Source organism: Haliotis rufescens, unplaced genomic scaffold (assembly GCF_023055435.1).
Source record: "Haliotis rufescens isolate VD_foot unplaced genomic scaffold, xgHalRufe1.0.p SCAF_60, whole genome shotgun sequence".
Lineage (NCBI taxonomy): Eukaryota > Metazoa > Mollusca > Gastropoda > Lepetellida > Haliotidae > Haliotis > Haliotis rufescens.
This window is the reverse complement of record NW_025964335.1, coordinates 2,131,755-2,150,754: the sequence shown is the minus strand read 5'-3', so window position 1 is coordinate 2,150,754 and position 19,000 is coordinate 2,131,755. Positions and strand designations below refer to the sequence as shown.

At 39.9% G+C, this 19,000-nt stretch overlaps 1 protein-coding gene across 3 annotated transcripts in view; it reads left to right on the top strand.

Moving 5' to 3' along the window:
• The window catches only part of LOC124140784 (unconventional myosin-Va-like), a 132,366-nt gene that overhangs the window by 12,893 nt on the left and 100,473 nt on the right, over positions 1-19,000 (top strand). For 2 of the 3 annotated variants that reach the window (XM_048386772.1, XM_048386773.1), the window contains exons 3-7: positions 1,130-1,201; positions 12,387-12,495; positions 16,276-16,332; positions 17,379-17,523; positions 18,158-18,320. In XM_048386772.1, coding sequence (XP_048242729.1) covers positions 1,130-1,201; positions 12,387-12,495; positions 16,276-16,332; positions 17,379-17,523; positions 18,158-18,320 — 546 coding nt within the window. The remainder of the gene's footprint in view (positions 1-1,129; positions 1,202-12,386; positions 12,496-16,275; positions 16,333-17,378; positions 17,524-18,157; positions 18,321-19,000) is intronic. The other variant, XM_048386774.1, reaches the window with a different exon arrangement.

Genomic DNA, 19,000 nt, shown 5'->3' with positions numbered 1-19,000 from the left:
AAAGTCTGGCAAGTTTAAAAAGATTGTGATCAATATAACAGTTTTGCAGTTTTAACACCCTGCAGGCAGGTGCTATTTAACGAGTCTGGCTGTAAACCAGAAAAACAACATTTTCATATTCCCTTGCATCGAAATAAAATTCCAGGATATCTAGTTTTTTCCAGGATAGTTATAATGAATTTATGCAAAATGATCATGAATTTATGCAAAATGGACAGTTTTTTGTCAGCCATCTCAGTAAGCATGTTGTTGTATAGAATGTCTTGGTACGATGCAAATCGTATCTAATAATGACAATCAATGACTTGGTGCATGGGATGCAGTGGTTTGACCTATGTTAACAATATTTAGTAGATGCATTGTTAGCCTTGTTAGCAGACACTGAAGTGTGACAACCAATACACTTGGGGCATGGGATGCAGTGGTTTGACCTTTGTTAACAATATTTAGTAGATGCATTGTTAACCTTGTTAGCAGACACTGAATGTGACAACCAATACACTTGGGGCATGGGATGCAGTGGTTTGACCTTTGTTAACAATGTTTAGTAGATTCATTGTTAGCCTTGTTAGCAGACACTGAAGTGTGACAACCAATACACTTGGGGCATGGGATGCAGTGGTTTGACCTTTGTTAACAATGTTTAGTAGATGCATTGTTAGCCTTGTTAGCAGGTTCTGAACAGTGACAATACACTTCGGGCATGGGATGCAGTGGTTTGACCTTTGTTAACAATATTTAGTAGATGCATTGTTAGCCTTGTTAGCAGACACTGAATGTGACAACCAATACACTTGGGGCATGGGATGCAGTGGTTTGACCTTTGTTAACAATGTTTAGTAGATGCATTGTTAGCCTTGTTAGCAGACACTGAACATTGACAATCAATACACTTGGGGCATGGGATGCAGTGGTTTGACCTTTGTTAACAATGTTTAGTAGATGCATTGTTAGCCTTGTTAGCAGACACTGAACATTGACAATCAATACACTTGGGGCATGGGATGCAGTGGTTTCACCTTTGTTAACAATGTTTAGTAGCTGTGAACTATATTCAGTAGATGCATTGTTAGCCTTGTTAGCCTTGTTAGCATTGTTATTCACCATTGTATGATCTTCACCCACACAGGGCCACTGGACAGTAAGTACCAGGGGTGATCACCCCTTTCAAAAACCCAAACAGCAATGGATATCTCTTCGGGTAAATAGGCCTGGCGACCCAGCACCGAGTTGGTCACAAGTTTACATTTGACAAAGTGTTTTTGAAGTTTTGTTTTCATCACTTGCAAGGGAAACAACTCACAATGGCTTCACTACTTCTGAAAAGTGGACCAATATATGTACTACTTTACTACTACTGATTATAGAGGAAAAATCTTTTGGGATTTGTTTTGCAGAATACATTATTCCTGTGAATATCCTACCTTTATTACATCACAGCTATAAATGCTGTATTTGAGCTGTCATCACACTATAAAATCTTTAGATTTTCAACAGAAGTCGTCTTCACTATCAGCTATCAATAATCAGTTGTTCAAGAAATAGCATCTGCGCAAAATATATGTATGTTAAATGGTTGAAAACAAGTTGATATGATAATGATGCATGTACTTAATTTATGAAATTATTAAAATATTTCAAAAAGTGTTTTGCTTTTGAACATTAGAGTAAACTATTAAATTAAGTAATTCCTACAGACTTTAACCAAGCTGGCCTAAATTGAACAGCACAATAGTGAGGGAGCACTGTATACCTTAATAAACTGATTGAAACAAAGAAAGACCTTTCATCTGTTGTTCGATGTTAACAATTTCTAAAATGACATTCTGGGATTCCACAGATAAATTCTAGCTCACCCACAGTAAGATGCTTGTATTGAGCACAGATAACATAACACACTATCATTGTACATTTCACAATGAGATGTGGCAGAATTTCTGTGATGTCTCTCAAGAATCAGCAGCTGGAAAGCATGCAGGGAAATAGTGGCATTACTCAGTAAATCACATTATTTTCATTCTTTATGAAACATCCAAAATTTTAATGTTAAATATATTAAGGACAATAATTTTCAAAAAAAATAATTTCAATTTTTTTTTTTTTTTAAAGTCATAAAAAACCCATCAAAACTCATTATGGGGTGTATTATGTGCCCCTTCCACACAACTGTGTTTTTTGGAAAAAAGTGTGCACTATGCTCAAGAAAATATGGTCATTTTCTTTTTACAGATAGCATTGTTTAGAGATTTTGAAAGTTTGTGCACGTTACAGATGGTCAACTCTATACGTGATACGTACATAGATTTTAACAGGTGAACATTTTAAAATTTCTTATAACTAGGAAGGCAGAATATCCATCTTTTTAAGATTGCAAGAAGTAATTTGGAAAATAAACAATTAAGCATCAATATAATGAATATTCTCACATGAGGTTAGAGTTTTTATTTAATTAAACATTTAAAAAATGACACAATGAAAATTAGGAGCTACAAAGAAAAGATACGAAAAAAGGGATGCTTATTGTTTGCTTTAGAAGGAAGTGAAGCTGTTAGTGAGTTTCACTTGCAGTGAGATGATCAATTTCTGTGTATTATATTAGCATAGAGAGCATCTCAACAAGTGATTGTAATGTTTTGTAAAGCTATTGTGTTGAAATTGTGTTGAAATTGTTACTGTTTGGTTCAGTTGCAAGCATGGACATTTGGACATTGATCCCATTTGAAGTTTACTTTCCATGTTAATTCATGCACTTCACAATGATTATTTACTTACAAGTTGTTTCAAACCGGATGATGATATTATGTTCTTTGTGGTACGTGTAGACATAGTGAAACAACAATGAAACAAAATGTTGTTCAGGCCTATTGCCCACTTTACGTGTAATGCTTCTGTCTAAGCATGTCATGGAATGATAGCTGTAGTTCACTTCCCTGGGTCACCGTGACCTAGGTAACTGGGTCACCATGACCTAGTTACCTGACAGGTCATCATGACCCAGTAACATAAGGGCTGTCATTGAGTTAAAATATCAGGGCTGCATGGTGTACAATGGTGTTCTTGCTGATGAAAATCACTATGTTATGTTCAGTAAAACCCTTACTTTCAGAATATTACATTTTGTTTTGTTTTTTAAATAAAACATGCATAAAAATGTCAGAAAATTCAAGCTACCTGAAAGGAAGGTGCTCACAAGACATAAATTTTAAGGTGTTAACACCATTTATTATGATGTCACACAATAATAGTGCTTCAAAATGTCTGACACTGGTAGGACTGAAAAACAAATTAATTCATCCAATCAACCCGGTTCATCCTCCCTACCAGTTTGCGATGCTTCAATGACAGCTCTAACATGACAACGCATGTACAACTAAGGGTAAGGCCCATGTCCACAAGTGATCTTAGCGCTAAGACACTCTCACGTCCTGTCTTTTAACATGCAGAGGTGTAGTGCTAAGGCGAATGTGAAAGGACCTTGTCCACAGTAGCTCTGCAACTGTCGTAAGTCTATGGTAAAGTATGGCAGTTAGTCCATCGTGGCGCTACGACTATTGTAAGTCTATGGATAAGTCTGGGAATTGTAGTCTTCTTAGTACTACGACTATCTCAAGTCTGTGTTAAAGTATGGGCGTCTTCTTAGCACTACTGACTAGCGTAAGACTATGTTATTGTTTGGAATTACGATCTTCTTAGAGCTACGACTATCATAAGTTAATGTTAAAGTAAGGATGTCTTCTCAGCGCTACTACTATCGTAAATCTGTTAAAATATGGGAGTTACGATCACCTCAGCGCTACTACTATCGTAAATCTGTTAAAATATGGGAGTTACGATCACCTCAGCGCTACTACTATCGTAAATCTGTTAAAATATGGGAGTTACGATCACCTTAGTGCTACGACTATCGTATGTCTGTTAAAGTATGTAAGTCTTCTTTGTGAGCACTTCTACTATCGTAAGTCTGTTAAAGTATGGGAGTTACGATCACCTTAGACTATTGTCAGTCTGTTAAAGTATGGGAGTTACGATCACCTTAGACTATATTAAGTCTGTTAAAGTATGGGAGTTACGATCACCTTAGCGCTACGACAAATGTAAGTCTGTTAAAGTATGGGAGTTACGATCACCTTAGACTATTGTAAGTCTGTTAAAGTATGGGAGTTACGATCACCTTAGACTATATTAAGTCTGTTAAAGTATGGGAGTTACGATCACCTTAGCGCTACGACAATTGTAAGTCTGTTAAAGTATGGGAGGTATGATCACCTTAGACTATTGTAAGTCTGTTAAAGTATGGGAGTTACGATCACCTTAGACTATATTAAATCTGTTAAAGTATGGGAGTTACGATCACCTTAGCGCTACGACAATTGTAAGTTTGTTAAAGTATGGAAGTTACGATCACCTCAGCACTACGATCACTTCATGGAACTGGGCCCTGGACAGCAGACATAGCTGTGTAGCATGTTGTCTCTGCCTGTGATGATCGACCTATATAACATGAGGATCTACATGCAACAGTCATCCTGGTGTAGTCATCCTGGTATATTCAACTAGTTCGTTAACCCTTCTCTTTGTTTCAGCCTGTTTCATCTGTTTGAGTGTGAGAGTTCACTGTTTTCATAGACTTCTTTCCCTCGTCATCATCTCTGCCATCTTCACTAAGGCTTGACTTGCAAAATAAAAATAAAGTGGTTCTGGTTACCATGGTAACACTCATTTAAAAAAAGTGAAAGTACAGGTAGTAGTCCTTTTGGCTTCACATGTTCTGCAATGACACTCATCAAATACGTCTGCAAGCAAAATGCGGCCCTCAAATGTTTCTTTTCAGGAGATCTTAGTCTTATTATAGAGACTACTTTAATCTGTGGTTCCTAGACCGAACAGAATTTTACTTGACTCAGGCTTCGGATAAGTGGCCAAGTTGCAGACTGCAATGATGTTCCGGGATACAATGGTAGCTTCTTGGCACTAAATTGAGTCGGCCTGTCTATGTTATAGGGAACAGAAGGGCAATTATCTCACCTTACATTAAGATACTGGTTTCTGATTGGTTACCATGGTTACGGAACAGGCAGTTATTTTCCATGTTCCCCATCCGCTGAAAAATAAATCGGATCACACTTGAGGTAACTTGCTTATCTCGCATAAGTATCATTGAGTTGAAATGAAATCAGTGTATCACAATGTAAAATATTGACGAGTGCGGCCTTAAACAACCAATAAATAGATATTTTCATACTTGTTCAAATTTTAATCATGAATAGGAATGTTCGAAAATAACAATATACCAGGGTCCTTGAAGTTTGCTCCTATATATATATAGTACCGTATTCTACGTAATAAGCACCCTGCTCTAATAAGCGCCCACGGCGATATTTGCTAATATATTGGCTAGTGAACAATCCCAATTAGCACCCCTTCCGATTGATCAATGTACACAAGACTTATTTATTCGTGTATAATACCCACTTGTGTGTTATGTGCACCCTTAATTATGGGCAGTTGAATTCTGGAAATATATATCTGTCGTGTATAATACACACAACTTTTCTTTTGCATAAACCGCAAAAATTAAGATCTTTCAACTCTTTCACCAAAATTATATTCTAATAAGAGACCCTATTTCTAATTTTTGAGATCGCCCTGGGTGCTTGTTATGTCAAATACGGTAATCATAATGTCAGAACTTTAAATCAGGGACGTACACATGAGTCGAACCACTTAATTCTTTTAGGCCTAATGTTATTAACACGGTTGACTGCAGTTGACAAATCTTGCCTGAAGTTCTGATGAAAACACTGACCTGTTCTCATGACTTTATACCTTAGTTTAGAGTTGTCTTATAAGATATAGTGTAATGTCAGCCTTTTCATTGTGATGTTAGTGTAGGCGCTTACCCTGTACTAGTCCTGTCTTCCATTTGTGAAGGGTAGGTATTTAGCATGTTTTGTCAACATCCATGTTGAAATATATTGCATGTTAAAGCTATCTGTTTGCATATATTGGGGCACGGGCGGCCCAGTCGTCTAAGGCGCCACGATTCGCTGTGCAGAGTTGCGTCCCTTGGGCACGCCCGAAACCTATGATTGTGGGTTCGAATCCCGGTTTGCCCCAATTATGTTTCTAGGTTTGTCAGCACCATACCCGTGCTCGTGGGTTTCACTGAAGCGGTAAACGTCTGAGACCTGCATCACTTCAGGCTTTCCTCCCACATTAAGCTGACATGCCGCGATATAACTGGAATATTGTTAAAAGTGGCATTAAACCCAACTCACTCACTCAATCACTACTGCCTACTATGACAAAAGGGCCTCAATGTTCCTGTCCACTGATGACGACTCCCATCATGACCATCCTGTAAACAGCCACAACACTAACTCCATATGGTATAAGTTTATATATACCACAGCCAGGTCCTGGTTATACAACACTGGGGCTCGTTCCAAAAGGCGATAGTAGCACTACGACTGTCGGCCAATGGGTTTGTTTGCAGGTACTTGTGTTTCTTTCTGCTTATGCCATAAATAGTAAATATTTATGTCATGCTAAGCAGTATTTGACAGTCGATTGGCAATTTACGCCGATTTATGTATTACGCTAAAATTTTGACCAATCCTGCACTTATGATCGTATTTGTCGATTGTTTTACACCAGTCTGTATATCCCATCATGACCCTCTCGTAATGCCCATTGCAAAATAGACTTACATACAATGGCACAAAGGAATAGCACTTTGTGAAGGACTGTTGTTACTTTGGATCATGTGAGTTTGTGTTGATGCATGGGATCTGTAACATTCTTTTCTCTTGTGAAATGTAAGTGAGACATATTTGTGCAAACAAAAAGTGGAAAAAAACCTTGACCCAAAAATTATTTTGTAATTTCTGTTTGTTCGATGTTGACATTTTGCTGTTAGCCAACATCTGGTTGCTATATACACAGAGGTTGATTAGGCAATGATTTCATTCTGCCAGAACTACACTACTCTACTTGTGGTATTTAATAATAAAACAATATTATGCTGTACCAAATAGGGAGCATCTCAATAACATCAGCCATGTTTGATGTGTCTGTGTGATCCTAACTGTGGTATACAGGGTTATACCATGTACAAGGGGCATGGGGGGCACAGTCGTCTAAGGCAATGTAATGTTATATCTATCTCGTTGACTTATTTAGGACTCTACAATGTTATATCACTAGGACCTGGCTGTGGTATACACTTGTTATACCACCCCTAGAATCAATGACCAGTGGAGCAGAGCTTGTCTCACAGAACTTGTAGCACTAACCCAATATTGAAGCCAACACTGGGTTGTTAGGTGCTTACAGCTCAGACTGGAGTGGGCTGCCTGTCTTGGGGAGGTGGACATGGAGATGCCTGAATGCTCAGGTTTCCAAGTTCATTCTCAGGAAATTTTGTTTGAAAAAGTTTGGGGAAAGCAGTGTTTTCATGAAGTCATAAGCCCCCCCCCCCAGTTTTAGTGAAGGAATCTATTATAAGAGATAAGTAGGTCAAGAGTTGAAGGTTATTGTTTGGATTGATGTATGCAGAGCTCCAGATAAGCTTTTGGTGTTGTGGGTATTTTACCCATGCATTTTAAAATCATTGGGTATCAGTAATTCTACCTGCGTATTCAAATTTCTGTTACCCACTAGTTTTTACACATGTGGGTATTTAAGTTAAATATTTAAAAACACTATTCATCTAGTCCCTGCAAACTGGTGTCGTGTGGGTTCGAGAGCTTTATAGGACTAAAAAATACCATGATACTTCCACAAGAAAGTGTGATGGCAAATGATCATGATGTAACTGTCATCGTTTGGCAAGGTTGACGGAATGCCCGTTTATAATTTCAAAATAAGTCGCTGATTTGCTAATCGAATACGCAGGGTTACTTCACAATATTTTGATGATACGCACAAGTTTTATTTTTGTAGCGTATCTGTAATGTTCGTTGCGTATTTGATACGCTTGGATTATATTTTACTGTGTATTTCTGCATTTCTGATGCGTATTTCACGCAGATACGCAGCTTATCTGGAGCTCTGGTATGATAAAGGTGCAACATTGTATCAAATGCATTGCTCAAGTGGGTGAGTGAGTGTGGTGTTATGCCACTTTTAGCAATATTTCAGCATTGTCACGACAGGGGACACCAGAAATGGGCTTGACACATTGTACCCATGTGGGGAGTCGAACCAACCTTCGGTGTGACGTGTGAATGCTTTGACCACTAGGCTACCCAACTGCCCCCATTACTCAATCAATGTAGGGGGGGACTTGAATGACCAGAGTTCAAGTTACTGATACATTTCAGAGCAAATGTGCTTGTCCTAAGAAGCCACTTTAAACACTTAGTTCACTGAGTTAGTTATATTTCAGTTGAACAAAGGGTTGGTTTCACATTAAAATCAGGGGTCGAAATTAACAGAAGTCTGCTAGCCTGAAAACAGTACAGGACTAGTGACATTTCCTTGTGGACTGCCACTCTTGCCATTAGCATGATTATGTACATGGCAACTCTCCAGCAGAGTTCTTGTGAAATAGTGAAGTAAAATTGTATTTCTTTCCCCGAAAAGGGGGCACGGGTGGCCAGTCGTCTAAGGCGCCACGATTTGCGTCCCTTGGGCACGCCAGAAATCTATGATTGTGGGTCCGAATTCCGGTTCGCTCCGATTATGTGTCTAGGTTTGTCAGCACCATACCCATGCTCGTGGGTTTCACCGAAGTGGTAAACGTCTGAGACCTGCATCACTTCGGGCTTTCCTCCCACATTAAGCTGACACGCCATGATATAACTGGAATACTGTTAAAAGCGGCGTTAAACCCAACTCACTCACTCATTTCCCTGAAAAATTAAATCAGACCTTTTAAAAGTGTGGCCAATTTGGAGTTTATGTTAATTGTTCAAATGAAGAATGAATGAAACTTGAAGCATTGAGTCTATTTCTTTATAGTACCGGTATAACAAAACAAGTGATTAGTTTTGGTGGGAAGAAAATAAGAACTGTTCTTTTTCAGTTTTGAAAAAAAAATTATTGTGGCATCTGCAACCAAACCCTTAGAGAAATAATGGCTGATACTTTCAAACATCTGTGGTGAAGTACTCTTAAAAGTTCATGGAATTCTCACACTCAGTGCTTGATCACTTAGTCATAGGTTGATGTATGTGTGTAGTGGTTTATTTAGCCGGAATTATTCTGTGATATTAAACAGTATAATAGATATTACAACCTAGACAAATATACATTCCCATGTGCAAAGATAATTAAGGTTGAAATTACATTGTACATGACCAATTGGGCCCGTTCACAAAACGATCATAGTTCTCAGATAATGAAAACTATGCTTTAACTGCTTACAACAGGCGTAGTTCTATGATCGTTTTGTGGAACAGGGCCCATTTGCACAAAGCGATCTTAGCGCTAAGATGATCGTAACTCCCATCCTTCAACACAAGGCTTACCATAGTCTTAGCCCTAAGATGATCGTAACTCCCATACTTCAACATAGACTTACCATAGTCTTAGCGCTAAGATGATCGTCACTCCCATACATCAACATAGGCAATGATAGGCTTACCATAGTCTTAGCGCTAAGATGATCGTAACTCCCATACTTCAACATAGGCTTACCATAGTCTTAGCGCTAAGATGATCGTAACTCCCATACTTCAACATAGGCTTACCATAGTCTTAGCGCTAAGATCGCCTTGTGGAACAGGACAAGGAGTGTATGACCCATGTGATTTGGAAAAGTGTTTAAATGCTCAGTTTGCAGCCTCGCTGCACTTCGTGCATGAGTCATTCATTGATGACGCTAATCAGCATGATTTCCTTGCTGTTTCTTACTACTAATATTGTCATGTTATTTCATGCATGTTCTCCCATGCTTAAGTTGTTCTGGATTGCTGTTCAACATTTCTATGCGTTTCAATGTTTGCAATGTTTTATTCTTAATAATAGTGTATATTTCATTCAGTAGACAATGTAATAACTGTAATCTCTTGGATATATAACCATTATAGCTTATAGTTGGAATTTATATTTCTTATTATTCTAGTTTTGTTATTTTGAAGGGGGCACGGGTGGCCCAGTCGTCTAAGGCTGTGCAGAGTTGCGTCCCTTGGACACGCCAGAAACCTATGATTGTGGGTTCGAATCCCAGTTCGCCCCGATTATGTTTCTAGGTTTGTCAGCACCATACCCGTGCTCATGGGTTTCACCGAAGTGGTAAACGTCTGAGACCTGCATCACTTCAGGCTTTCCTCCCACATTTAGCTGACACGGAGTGATATAACTGGAATACTGTTAAAAGCGGCGTAAAACCCAACTCACTCACTCACTCATGTTATTTGAAACTGTTTTACAAATGTTGATGCAGATGATGTTAGGACAACACCAATTATTTTTTGTTTGTTCATTTTTTAGATGAGACTTTTGCAGTGTGTGCAAAGAAACCCATGTGACAAAATATTTTCGTTGTTTTAGCTTTTATTTCAAGACCTCTTTTTTAATAAATAAACCTTGAACCATCCCCTGTGATCTCAAAAATATAATAATTATTTTTGTGTACATCATGTGCATGGCCTAAGGAATTTTGCAGAAGGAGCGATATCATTTTTTCAGTTTGTTCTTTCCTGAATCTTTGGAACATGTTTAATGTAACATTACAATTTTTTGTTAATATATACACATTTGACATGTTCAGCAGGCATTCAAATTTGGCATATCAATTGAAAATGACAATAAAGTTGAAAAAATGGGTCTAAATTTGTTTTTGGTTTGAAGTAAATTTTGTCAAATAATGTTTTTTTATTTTCCATCTCAGTGTATCTATTGTTCTTTTACTGTAAATAACTTGAAACTTTGAAAAAAAATCATTAAACTTTTTAAAGAATGTATTTCAGTTTTGATTTGAAGGTTATTCCCATTACATGACACAATTTCAAACGTTGATGAAAAGAATGTTCTATATTTGTCATGTAGATAAAAATGGCAAATTAATTATGTGTCTCTGAATTCAGCCCATCGCTGACTGTGTGACGTATCATCAATGACGCAGAAATGGCTTTGATCTTTTGTTTGTTCATGTTATGAAACAAGTCAGAATGGGCCATCTCAGCAGGGCTGTTTGTAATTCAGTCTGTTTGATCCTGTTGTAAGACTGACTGACAGATGTCATACCGAGAGTGTGCCCTGTATGACGGAGTATGACAGTGTGGTACATTGTCCATGATCTCCACAAAAAAATAATAATTCTTGTGAATACATCAGCTCTATCACATCAGTGCCACAAATTCCTGTTTATGCTGAGAACCACACTATAATTTTTTTATAAATTTTCAACAGACGTCCACTACACTGCCAACATATCCATAGTTGTGAGGGAAACCCTATCCCTTGCCAGAGGCGCCACTGCGCATGCCCTGTTTGACAGAGTATGACAGTGTGGCACATTGTCCATGATCTCCACAAAAACATAATAACGCATGTGTAAATTGATATATTCCGATATCAGTTTAACATTTGCAGCAGTAGAAACTAAATTTTTAGTCCACTAGTCCTTATAATGATAACATATAGCAAAACCCTTAAAAATGTCAAATTTCTACTTGTCCTTATGATACCTGAACTATTGGGCAGTTTGGCAAGGACTATGTGACTAGTGGCAATTTCGAACGCTGAGGTTTGGTTTCTCTTCTCGCATCATAATGAGGCGCGACGTTTATAAAAAGAATTGTTTATGGATCCAATCAACCCTTAGAAAAATTGGTTAATCTAAGAGCACTTTTTTGTTTTCATAACCTTGCTGAATTATCCTTATATTGTGGGTTTGTTTGAAGAATTTCTCCTTCCTTCCATATGTGGGGGCACGGACGGGTGGCCCAGTCGTCTAAGGCGCCAAGGTTCGCTGTGCAGAGTTGCGTCCCTTGGGCATGCCAGAAACCTATGATTGTGGGTTCGAATCCCAGTTTGCCCCGATTATGTTTCTAGGTTTGTCAGCACCATGCCCATACTCGTGAGTTTTACCGAAGTGGTAAACGTCTGAAACCTGCATCACTTCAAGCTTTCCTCCCACATTAAGCTGACATGCCGTGATATAACTGGAATACTGTTAAAAGCGGCGTTAAATCCAACTCACTCACTCCTTCCATATGTGTTCCCTTATTTCATTCCTTGAGTATATTGACTTACTGCCACCAGTGATAGGTGATAGACGATGTTATGTCATTATTTATGATAGAAATTGCTAATGTAGTAACAGAACATTTCAGTGTAACATGACACACTCTGTGTCAGTCAATATTGGTTGGAGAATTGATGGTGAAGTATTGAATATTTGCACTATATTAATGACTGTACTTGGTGTTTTTCAGGAATCTGTGATAGAAATAAAAGAAAAGAACCTGCCTCATTTACGAAACCCGGATATTTTGATCGGTGAAAACGATCTTACCTCTCTAAGTTACTTGAACGAACCAGAAGGTATGTATTGGATACACAGTGTTCAGAATTAAGGGCATGCTAATATCTAGTCTTTTAAATGAAAAGACAGCCTTCATGGTCTAATGGTAGAGCGTTCGCCTGGAGAGCGGAAGGTCCGGGGTTCGATCCCCGACCGCGTCATAACAAAAGACGTTAAAGGATGGTACTTGTTGTTACCCTGTCTGGCGCTCGGCATTAAGGGGCTGAAACAAGGACTGGTCGGCTCGGAGTCAGTATACTGTGTCTGAGTGGGGTATTCATGTTAAACTGCGGCATGGTATCTCAGTGAGCTAGCACTATAAATCGGCATCAGTCCGGACTAGTACAAGCAGCCACACACACACATACACGTACATGCACGTCGCTTTATAAGTGCAATAATCTTGGACGCGACGTTAAACACCATTTCACCTCACCTTCACCTCAAATGAAAATATTTTACAGAAGAAAACATTTGTTAAATTATCTTAATAAAATAAACTGAAGTACAAAAGAAAGTACACACCCCACTATTCTGACAGTAAAAGAAGACAGGGCAAACTTTATTGTGATTGTAATGTTTAATGTCATTGTTGAGTCATTTTCAAACATGTTTAGAATGGATTTAAAGATTTGTGGCCACATAAAACTTTTCAGTTGACAATAACGTCCATAGGCGGTCACTCATCAAAAATCACACTTGTAGAAATGATGACAGTCCCAGGTATGAAGGCCATGCGAGTGGTGTCAGTACCTCGTATGACCCCCATTTGAGTTAATGCAAGCCAGGACACGCCTTCTCATGGAAAAGGTCAACCGTCGGATGACGTCATTAGGGATCCGCTGCCACTCTGGTATGGTGGTTGGTGGCTATGCACGTCGTCGCAACTGTCTACCGAGATGGTCCCACAGGTGTTCAATGGGTGACAAGTCCGGAGAGCGTGACGGCCAAGGCAAAAGCTGAATATTCTGACGGTTCAGGAAGTCCATAGTGAGTCTAGCGGTGTGTGGTCGGGCGTTATCTTGCTGAAAAAGAAACCCCTGCCTTTGCCCCTGCATGAAGGGGATCACCACCGGCTGTAACACTTGGTCCCTGTACCTCTGGGCTGTCAGGGTCTGGTGGAGAATGACCAAATCCGTCTTCTGTTCGCCGCAAATGCCTCCCCAAACCATAACGCTGCCTCCGCCAAAAGGATGAACTTGTTGGACACATGCTCCAGCCAGTCGCTCGCCTCTACGTCGGTAGACTCTCACTCTACCGTCAGCATGGTAGAGGTTGAATCGACTTTCATCGGTAAAGAGGACTCGTGACCAGTCACGACGTTGCCAGCGTCTGACTCTTCTTGCCCAGCGAAGACGGCTGATACGGTGTTGAGCGGTCAAGGTCATCCCACGGAATGGTCGATAAGCCCGGATACCGGCAGCTCGTAGTCGTCCCATGACTGTGTTCCTGCTGATGTGGTGACCTAACGCTGTCGACGCTGTTGATGCCATGGTGAGGAACCTGTTGCGCAGGTGTAATGTGCGTATGTACCGGTCTTCTGCAGGGGTCATCACTCTCGGTCTTCCTCTTCTTGGGCGGTCGGATGTCTGGCCAGTCTGGTTGACACGACGAAGGAGTCTGATAATGGTTTGCCTGGTGCAGCCAAGGGTCCTTGCGATGTGACTGTTCGACGCCCCCACTTGGGACATCCCCACGGCTCTCTCTCGCTCCGCTGCTGTTAAACGTGGCATTTGTCTTGTGTTTTTTTCGTTGAATGTGTAATGAACGATAGAATCCACTGCCTTTTATACTGTTTCTACGCACATTGCACGTGCAAATGGAGAAAATTGCCATTTTCACAATGTGTGCTTTTGTTGCCTATCATAATGTCAAGGTTACGTTTCTGCGATATGCTCTCAATGGTTTTGTTCATTACATTAGGATAGCGCCAAAAATGTAACAACTTTTTCAACCATATGCGTAATATATGATATTTTAGGGGTGTGTACTTTCTTTTGTACTTCAGTTTATAATAAAAAGGAATCTCTTGATTTCTTAAAACTACAGTAATCTAGACTTGCCAGCTATGCAAGCATTGTTCTGGATATATTTGTTTCAGGGTATGTATGACAGACTAATTAACGTTTGTCTAGGGTTTTCTCCTGTAGTATTAGGTCGTGGGATAGCCTAGTGGGTAAAGTGTTCACTTGTCACATTTAAGGACCGAGTTTGATTCCCCACATGGGTACAATTTTTGAAGCCCCAGAGCTCCAGATAAGCTGCGTATCTGCGTAAAATACGCATCAGAAATGCAGAAATATGCAGTAAAATAAAATCCAAGTGTATCAAATACGCAACAAACATTACAGATACGCTACAAAAATAAAACTTGTGCGTATCATCAAAATATTGTGAAGTAACCCTGCGTATTCGATTCGCAAATCAGCAACTTATTTTGAAATTATAAACGGGCATTCCGTCAACCTTGCCAAACTCCACGATGACAGTTACATCATGATCATTTGCCATCACACTTTCTTGTGGAAGTATCGTGGTATTTTTTAGTCCTACAAAGCTCTCGAACCCACACAACACCAGTTTGCAGGGACTAGATGAATAGTGTTTTTAAATATTTAACCCTAAATACCCATATGTGTAAAAACTAGTGGGTAACAGAAATTTGAATACCCAGATAGAATTTCTGATACCCAATGATTTTAAAATGTATGGGTAAAATACCCACAACACCAAAAGCTTATCTGGAGCTCTGAGCCCATTTGTGGTGTCCCAGACGTGATATTGCTGGATTATTGCTAAAAGCAGCATCAAACCCGACTCCCTCACTCACTCACTCCTGTAGTTGTTGAATCCAGGGTTTTAACAAACTGGTGGCATTGTCTTCCGGCCATCTCAGCTATGTTTTTTTAAAACTTGACAGACTCACAACAGCCATTATAGACCAAAAGCATTAGACAAAAAATGGAAAAAAATAGTACACAGCTGAATTTTTCTTGAGACATTCAGGAAGTCATAATGGTGCGCCGTAGTCCTTTATGTAGTATTTTTTCTCACATGAAGTTTATATCAGAAAAATGTTATTGGTAAAAAAAGAATTGGTTGTGCCGGTGGGCAGTGTTTATTTGTTTGTTTTTTATTGGTGGGTTGTGGGGTTTGGGAGGGTGTATGTATACTATGTGTAACTAGTGTGTATCCTAAGAAACAGTTGTGTACAATCAACCTGGGAAAGGGCCTCCCTACATTAATATATTCCTTGATGAGTAAAATACTGGAATACAGTGTTTGACAACCGTTGGACTTGGAATATTTTAGGATTTTCTTATATTAAAAAAAAATGGAAATGAAAATTAAACTTGCGGCAAACTGTATGATGAGTGCGGTGCCTGAGAACCAACACTATTTTTTCTTTCAGCCTTATTTTGTTGAGACCGCCTCCGTGGTCTAGTGGTAGAGCATTCGATCCCTGACCGCGTCATACCAAAAGACGTTAAAAGATGGTACTTGTTGTTACCCTGTCTGGCGCTCGGCATTAAGGGGCTAAAACAAGGACTGGTCGGCTGGGAGTCAGTATACTGTGTCTGAGTGGTGTATTCATGTTAAACTGCGGCATGGTATCTCAGTGAGCTAGCACTATAAATCGGCATCAGTCCGGACTAGTACAAGCAGCCACACAAACACACACACGTACATGCACGTCGCTATATAAGTGCAATAATCTTGGACGCGACGTTAAACCCCATTTCACCTCACCTTATTTTGTTGAACATGCACACTCCTTATGTTCTGCCTTTCTGTTTCAGTTCTGTACAATCTGCAGGTCAGGTTTGTGCAACAGAACCTCATCTACACATACTGTGGTAAGTACAGCGTCAGCAAACAGGTGCAGAGTTGTGTCCCTTAGGTATGCCAGAATCCCATGATTGGGTTCAAATCCCTGAATATGTGCGTAGGTTTCACAAAGTGGTAGCCATCTTTGACCTGCACACGGGCTTATGACCCATATCAAGCTACACGCTGTGATATAACTGAAATACCGTATTCGACGTAATAAGCGCCCCGCTCTAATAAGCGCCCACAGCGACATTTGCTAAGATATTGGCTAGTGAACAATCCCAATTAGCACCCCTTCCGATTGATCAATGTACACAAGACTTATTTATTCACATATAATACGCACTTGTGTGTTATACGCACCCTTAATTATGGACATTTAATTTTGGAAAAATATATCTGTCATACATAAACATTTCAGGCCACGAAATTTATCTTTCAACTCTCTTTTTTTTTCACCAAAATAATATTCTAATAAGAGCCCCCTATTTCTAATTTTGAGAGCGCCCTGGGCGCTTATTACGTCGAATACGGTACATGTACAGTTCGAAATGGCGTTAAACAGAACTAATTCACTCTTAACAACCAGTACTTGAACAAATTGATTCTGTTTCATCGTGAGTCTTGGATCGTAGCTCATCACGTGTTTCGGAGCCCCATGAAGATTAGAATAGGTCTTCAGCAACCCATGCTTGTTGTTAAGGCGACTATGCTTGTCATAAGAGGCGACTAACGGGATTGGGTGATCAGGCCCACTGACTTCGTAGATGCATATCATCATATCCCAATTGCGTGTATGGATGCTCATGATGTCAATCACTGGACTGTCTGGTCCAGACTTGATTATTTACAGACCACCGTCATATAGCTCGAATATTGCTAAGTGCGGTGTTAAACAACAAACACACAAACAAACACACAAACAAACAAACACAAGCAAACAAACACAATGACAGTCTCTGTCCATGACGCTCATGCCCGTATCTATATGAGTGCAATAATCTTGAATGCGACATTAAACACCTTGTCAGCTCACCACTTCATCCACTCACTTGCTCTCTGTGTTGTTCAGGTATAGTGCTTGTGGCCATCAACCCGTACGAGCAGTTAGACATCTACAACAATGACATCATCCAGGCCTACTGCGGCCAGGACATGGGCGCCATGGACCCTCACATCTTCGCGGTCGCAGAGGAGGCCTTCAAGAAGATGTCAAGGTCACAATTATTTATACAACAGTCTTAGAGCCTGCTAGGCGAAGTTGTAGTTTGTTTCATTTTAAGTAGTCTTGTTCACGTATACATACAGTTATTTGTTGAGCTTTTTGGACAGGAAGGAATCTTACTGTTTTGACTTCAGAATAATAAAACCCACGAAGATCGGTGTTGGAATAGGTCTTCAGCAACCCATGGTTGCCGTAAAAGGCGACTATACTTGTTGTAAGAGGCGACGAACGGGATCGGGTGGTCAAGGTTAATGCATGTCATCATACCCCAATTGTGTAGATCAATGTTCATGATGTCAATCACTGGATTGTCTGTTCCATTATTTATAGACTGCCGTCCAATAGCTGAAATATTGCTGAGTGCAGTGTTTAGCAACAGTCAATCAATAAGTTAAGCAATCCGAATAATACGGTTGCTATATAGCTGAAACCTCACCTCACCTCACCTCACCTCACCTCACCTCACCTCACCTCACCTCACACACAGGATAAAGGCTGAAGTTCTGATAAACTGTAGAACATCTGGTTTTGACCTGTTTAGCTGAAATACTTTTCATCCATCCATTTGCCTGCATAAAAATATATATATATATCTATATAATTTTGTTAATTAATTATTTTTTCAGGTTTGATGAAAACCAGTCCATTATTGTCAGTGGAGAGTCTGGTGCAGGGAAGACGGTCTCGGCTAAATATGCCATGCGATACTTTGCAACAGTTGGGGGCTCGCAGGCGGATAGTGAGACACAGGTCGAGAAGAAAGTCCTGGCCTCGAACCCCATCATGGAGGTACAGTAGTCCCAGAATAAGCATCATGGTGTCATGCTTGTCCCAGAATAAGCCCATCATGGAGTCATGCTAGTCCCAGAAAAAGCCCATCATGGAGTCATGCTAGTCCCAGAATAAGCCCATCGTGGAGTCATGCTAGTCCAAGAAAAAGCCTTTCCTAGAGGTACAGTAGTCCCAGAATACGCATCATGGTGTCATGCTTGTCCCAGAATAAGCCCATCATGGAGTCATCCTAGTCCCAGAAAAAGCCCATCATGGAGTCATGCTAGTCCCAGAATAAGCCCATCGTGGAGTCATGCTAGTCCAAGAAAAAGCCTTTCCTAGAGGTACAGTAGTCCTAGAATAAGCCCATCATGGATGTATAGTAGTCCTAGAATAAGCCCATCATGGAGGTACAGTAGTTCTAGAATAAGCCCTTCATGAAGTTACAGTAGTCCTAGAAATAAGCATATCATGGAGGTACAGTAGTTCTAGAATAAGCCCTTCATGAAGTTACAGTAGTCCTAGAATAAGCCCTTCATGAAGTTACAGTAGTCCTAGAATAAGCCCTTCATTGAGGTACAGTAGTCCTAGAATAAGCTCATGTCAGAGGTACAATATTTCTAGAATAAGCCCTTCATGGAGGTACAGTAGTCCTAGAATATGCCCTTTATGGAGGTACAGTAGTCCTAGAATAAGCC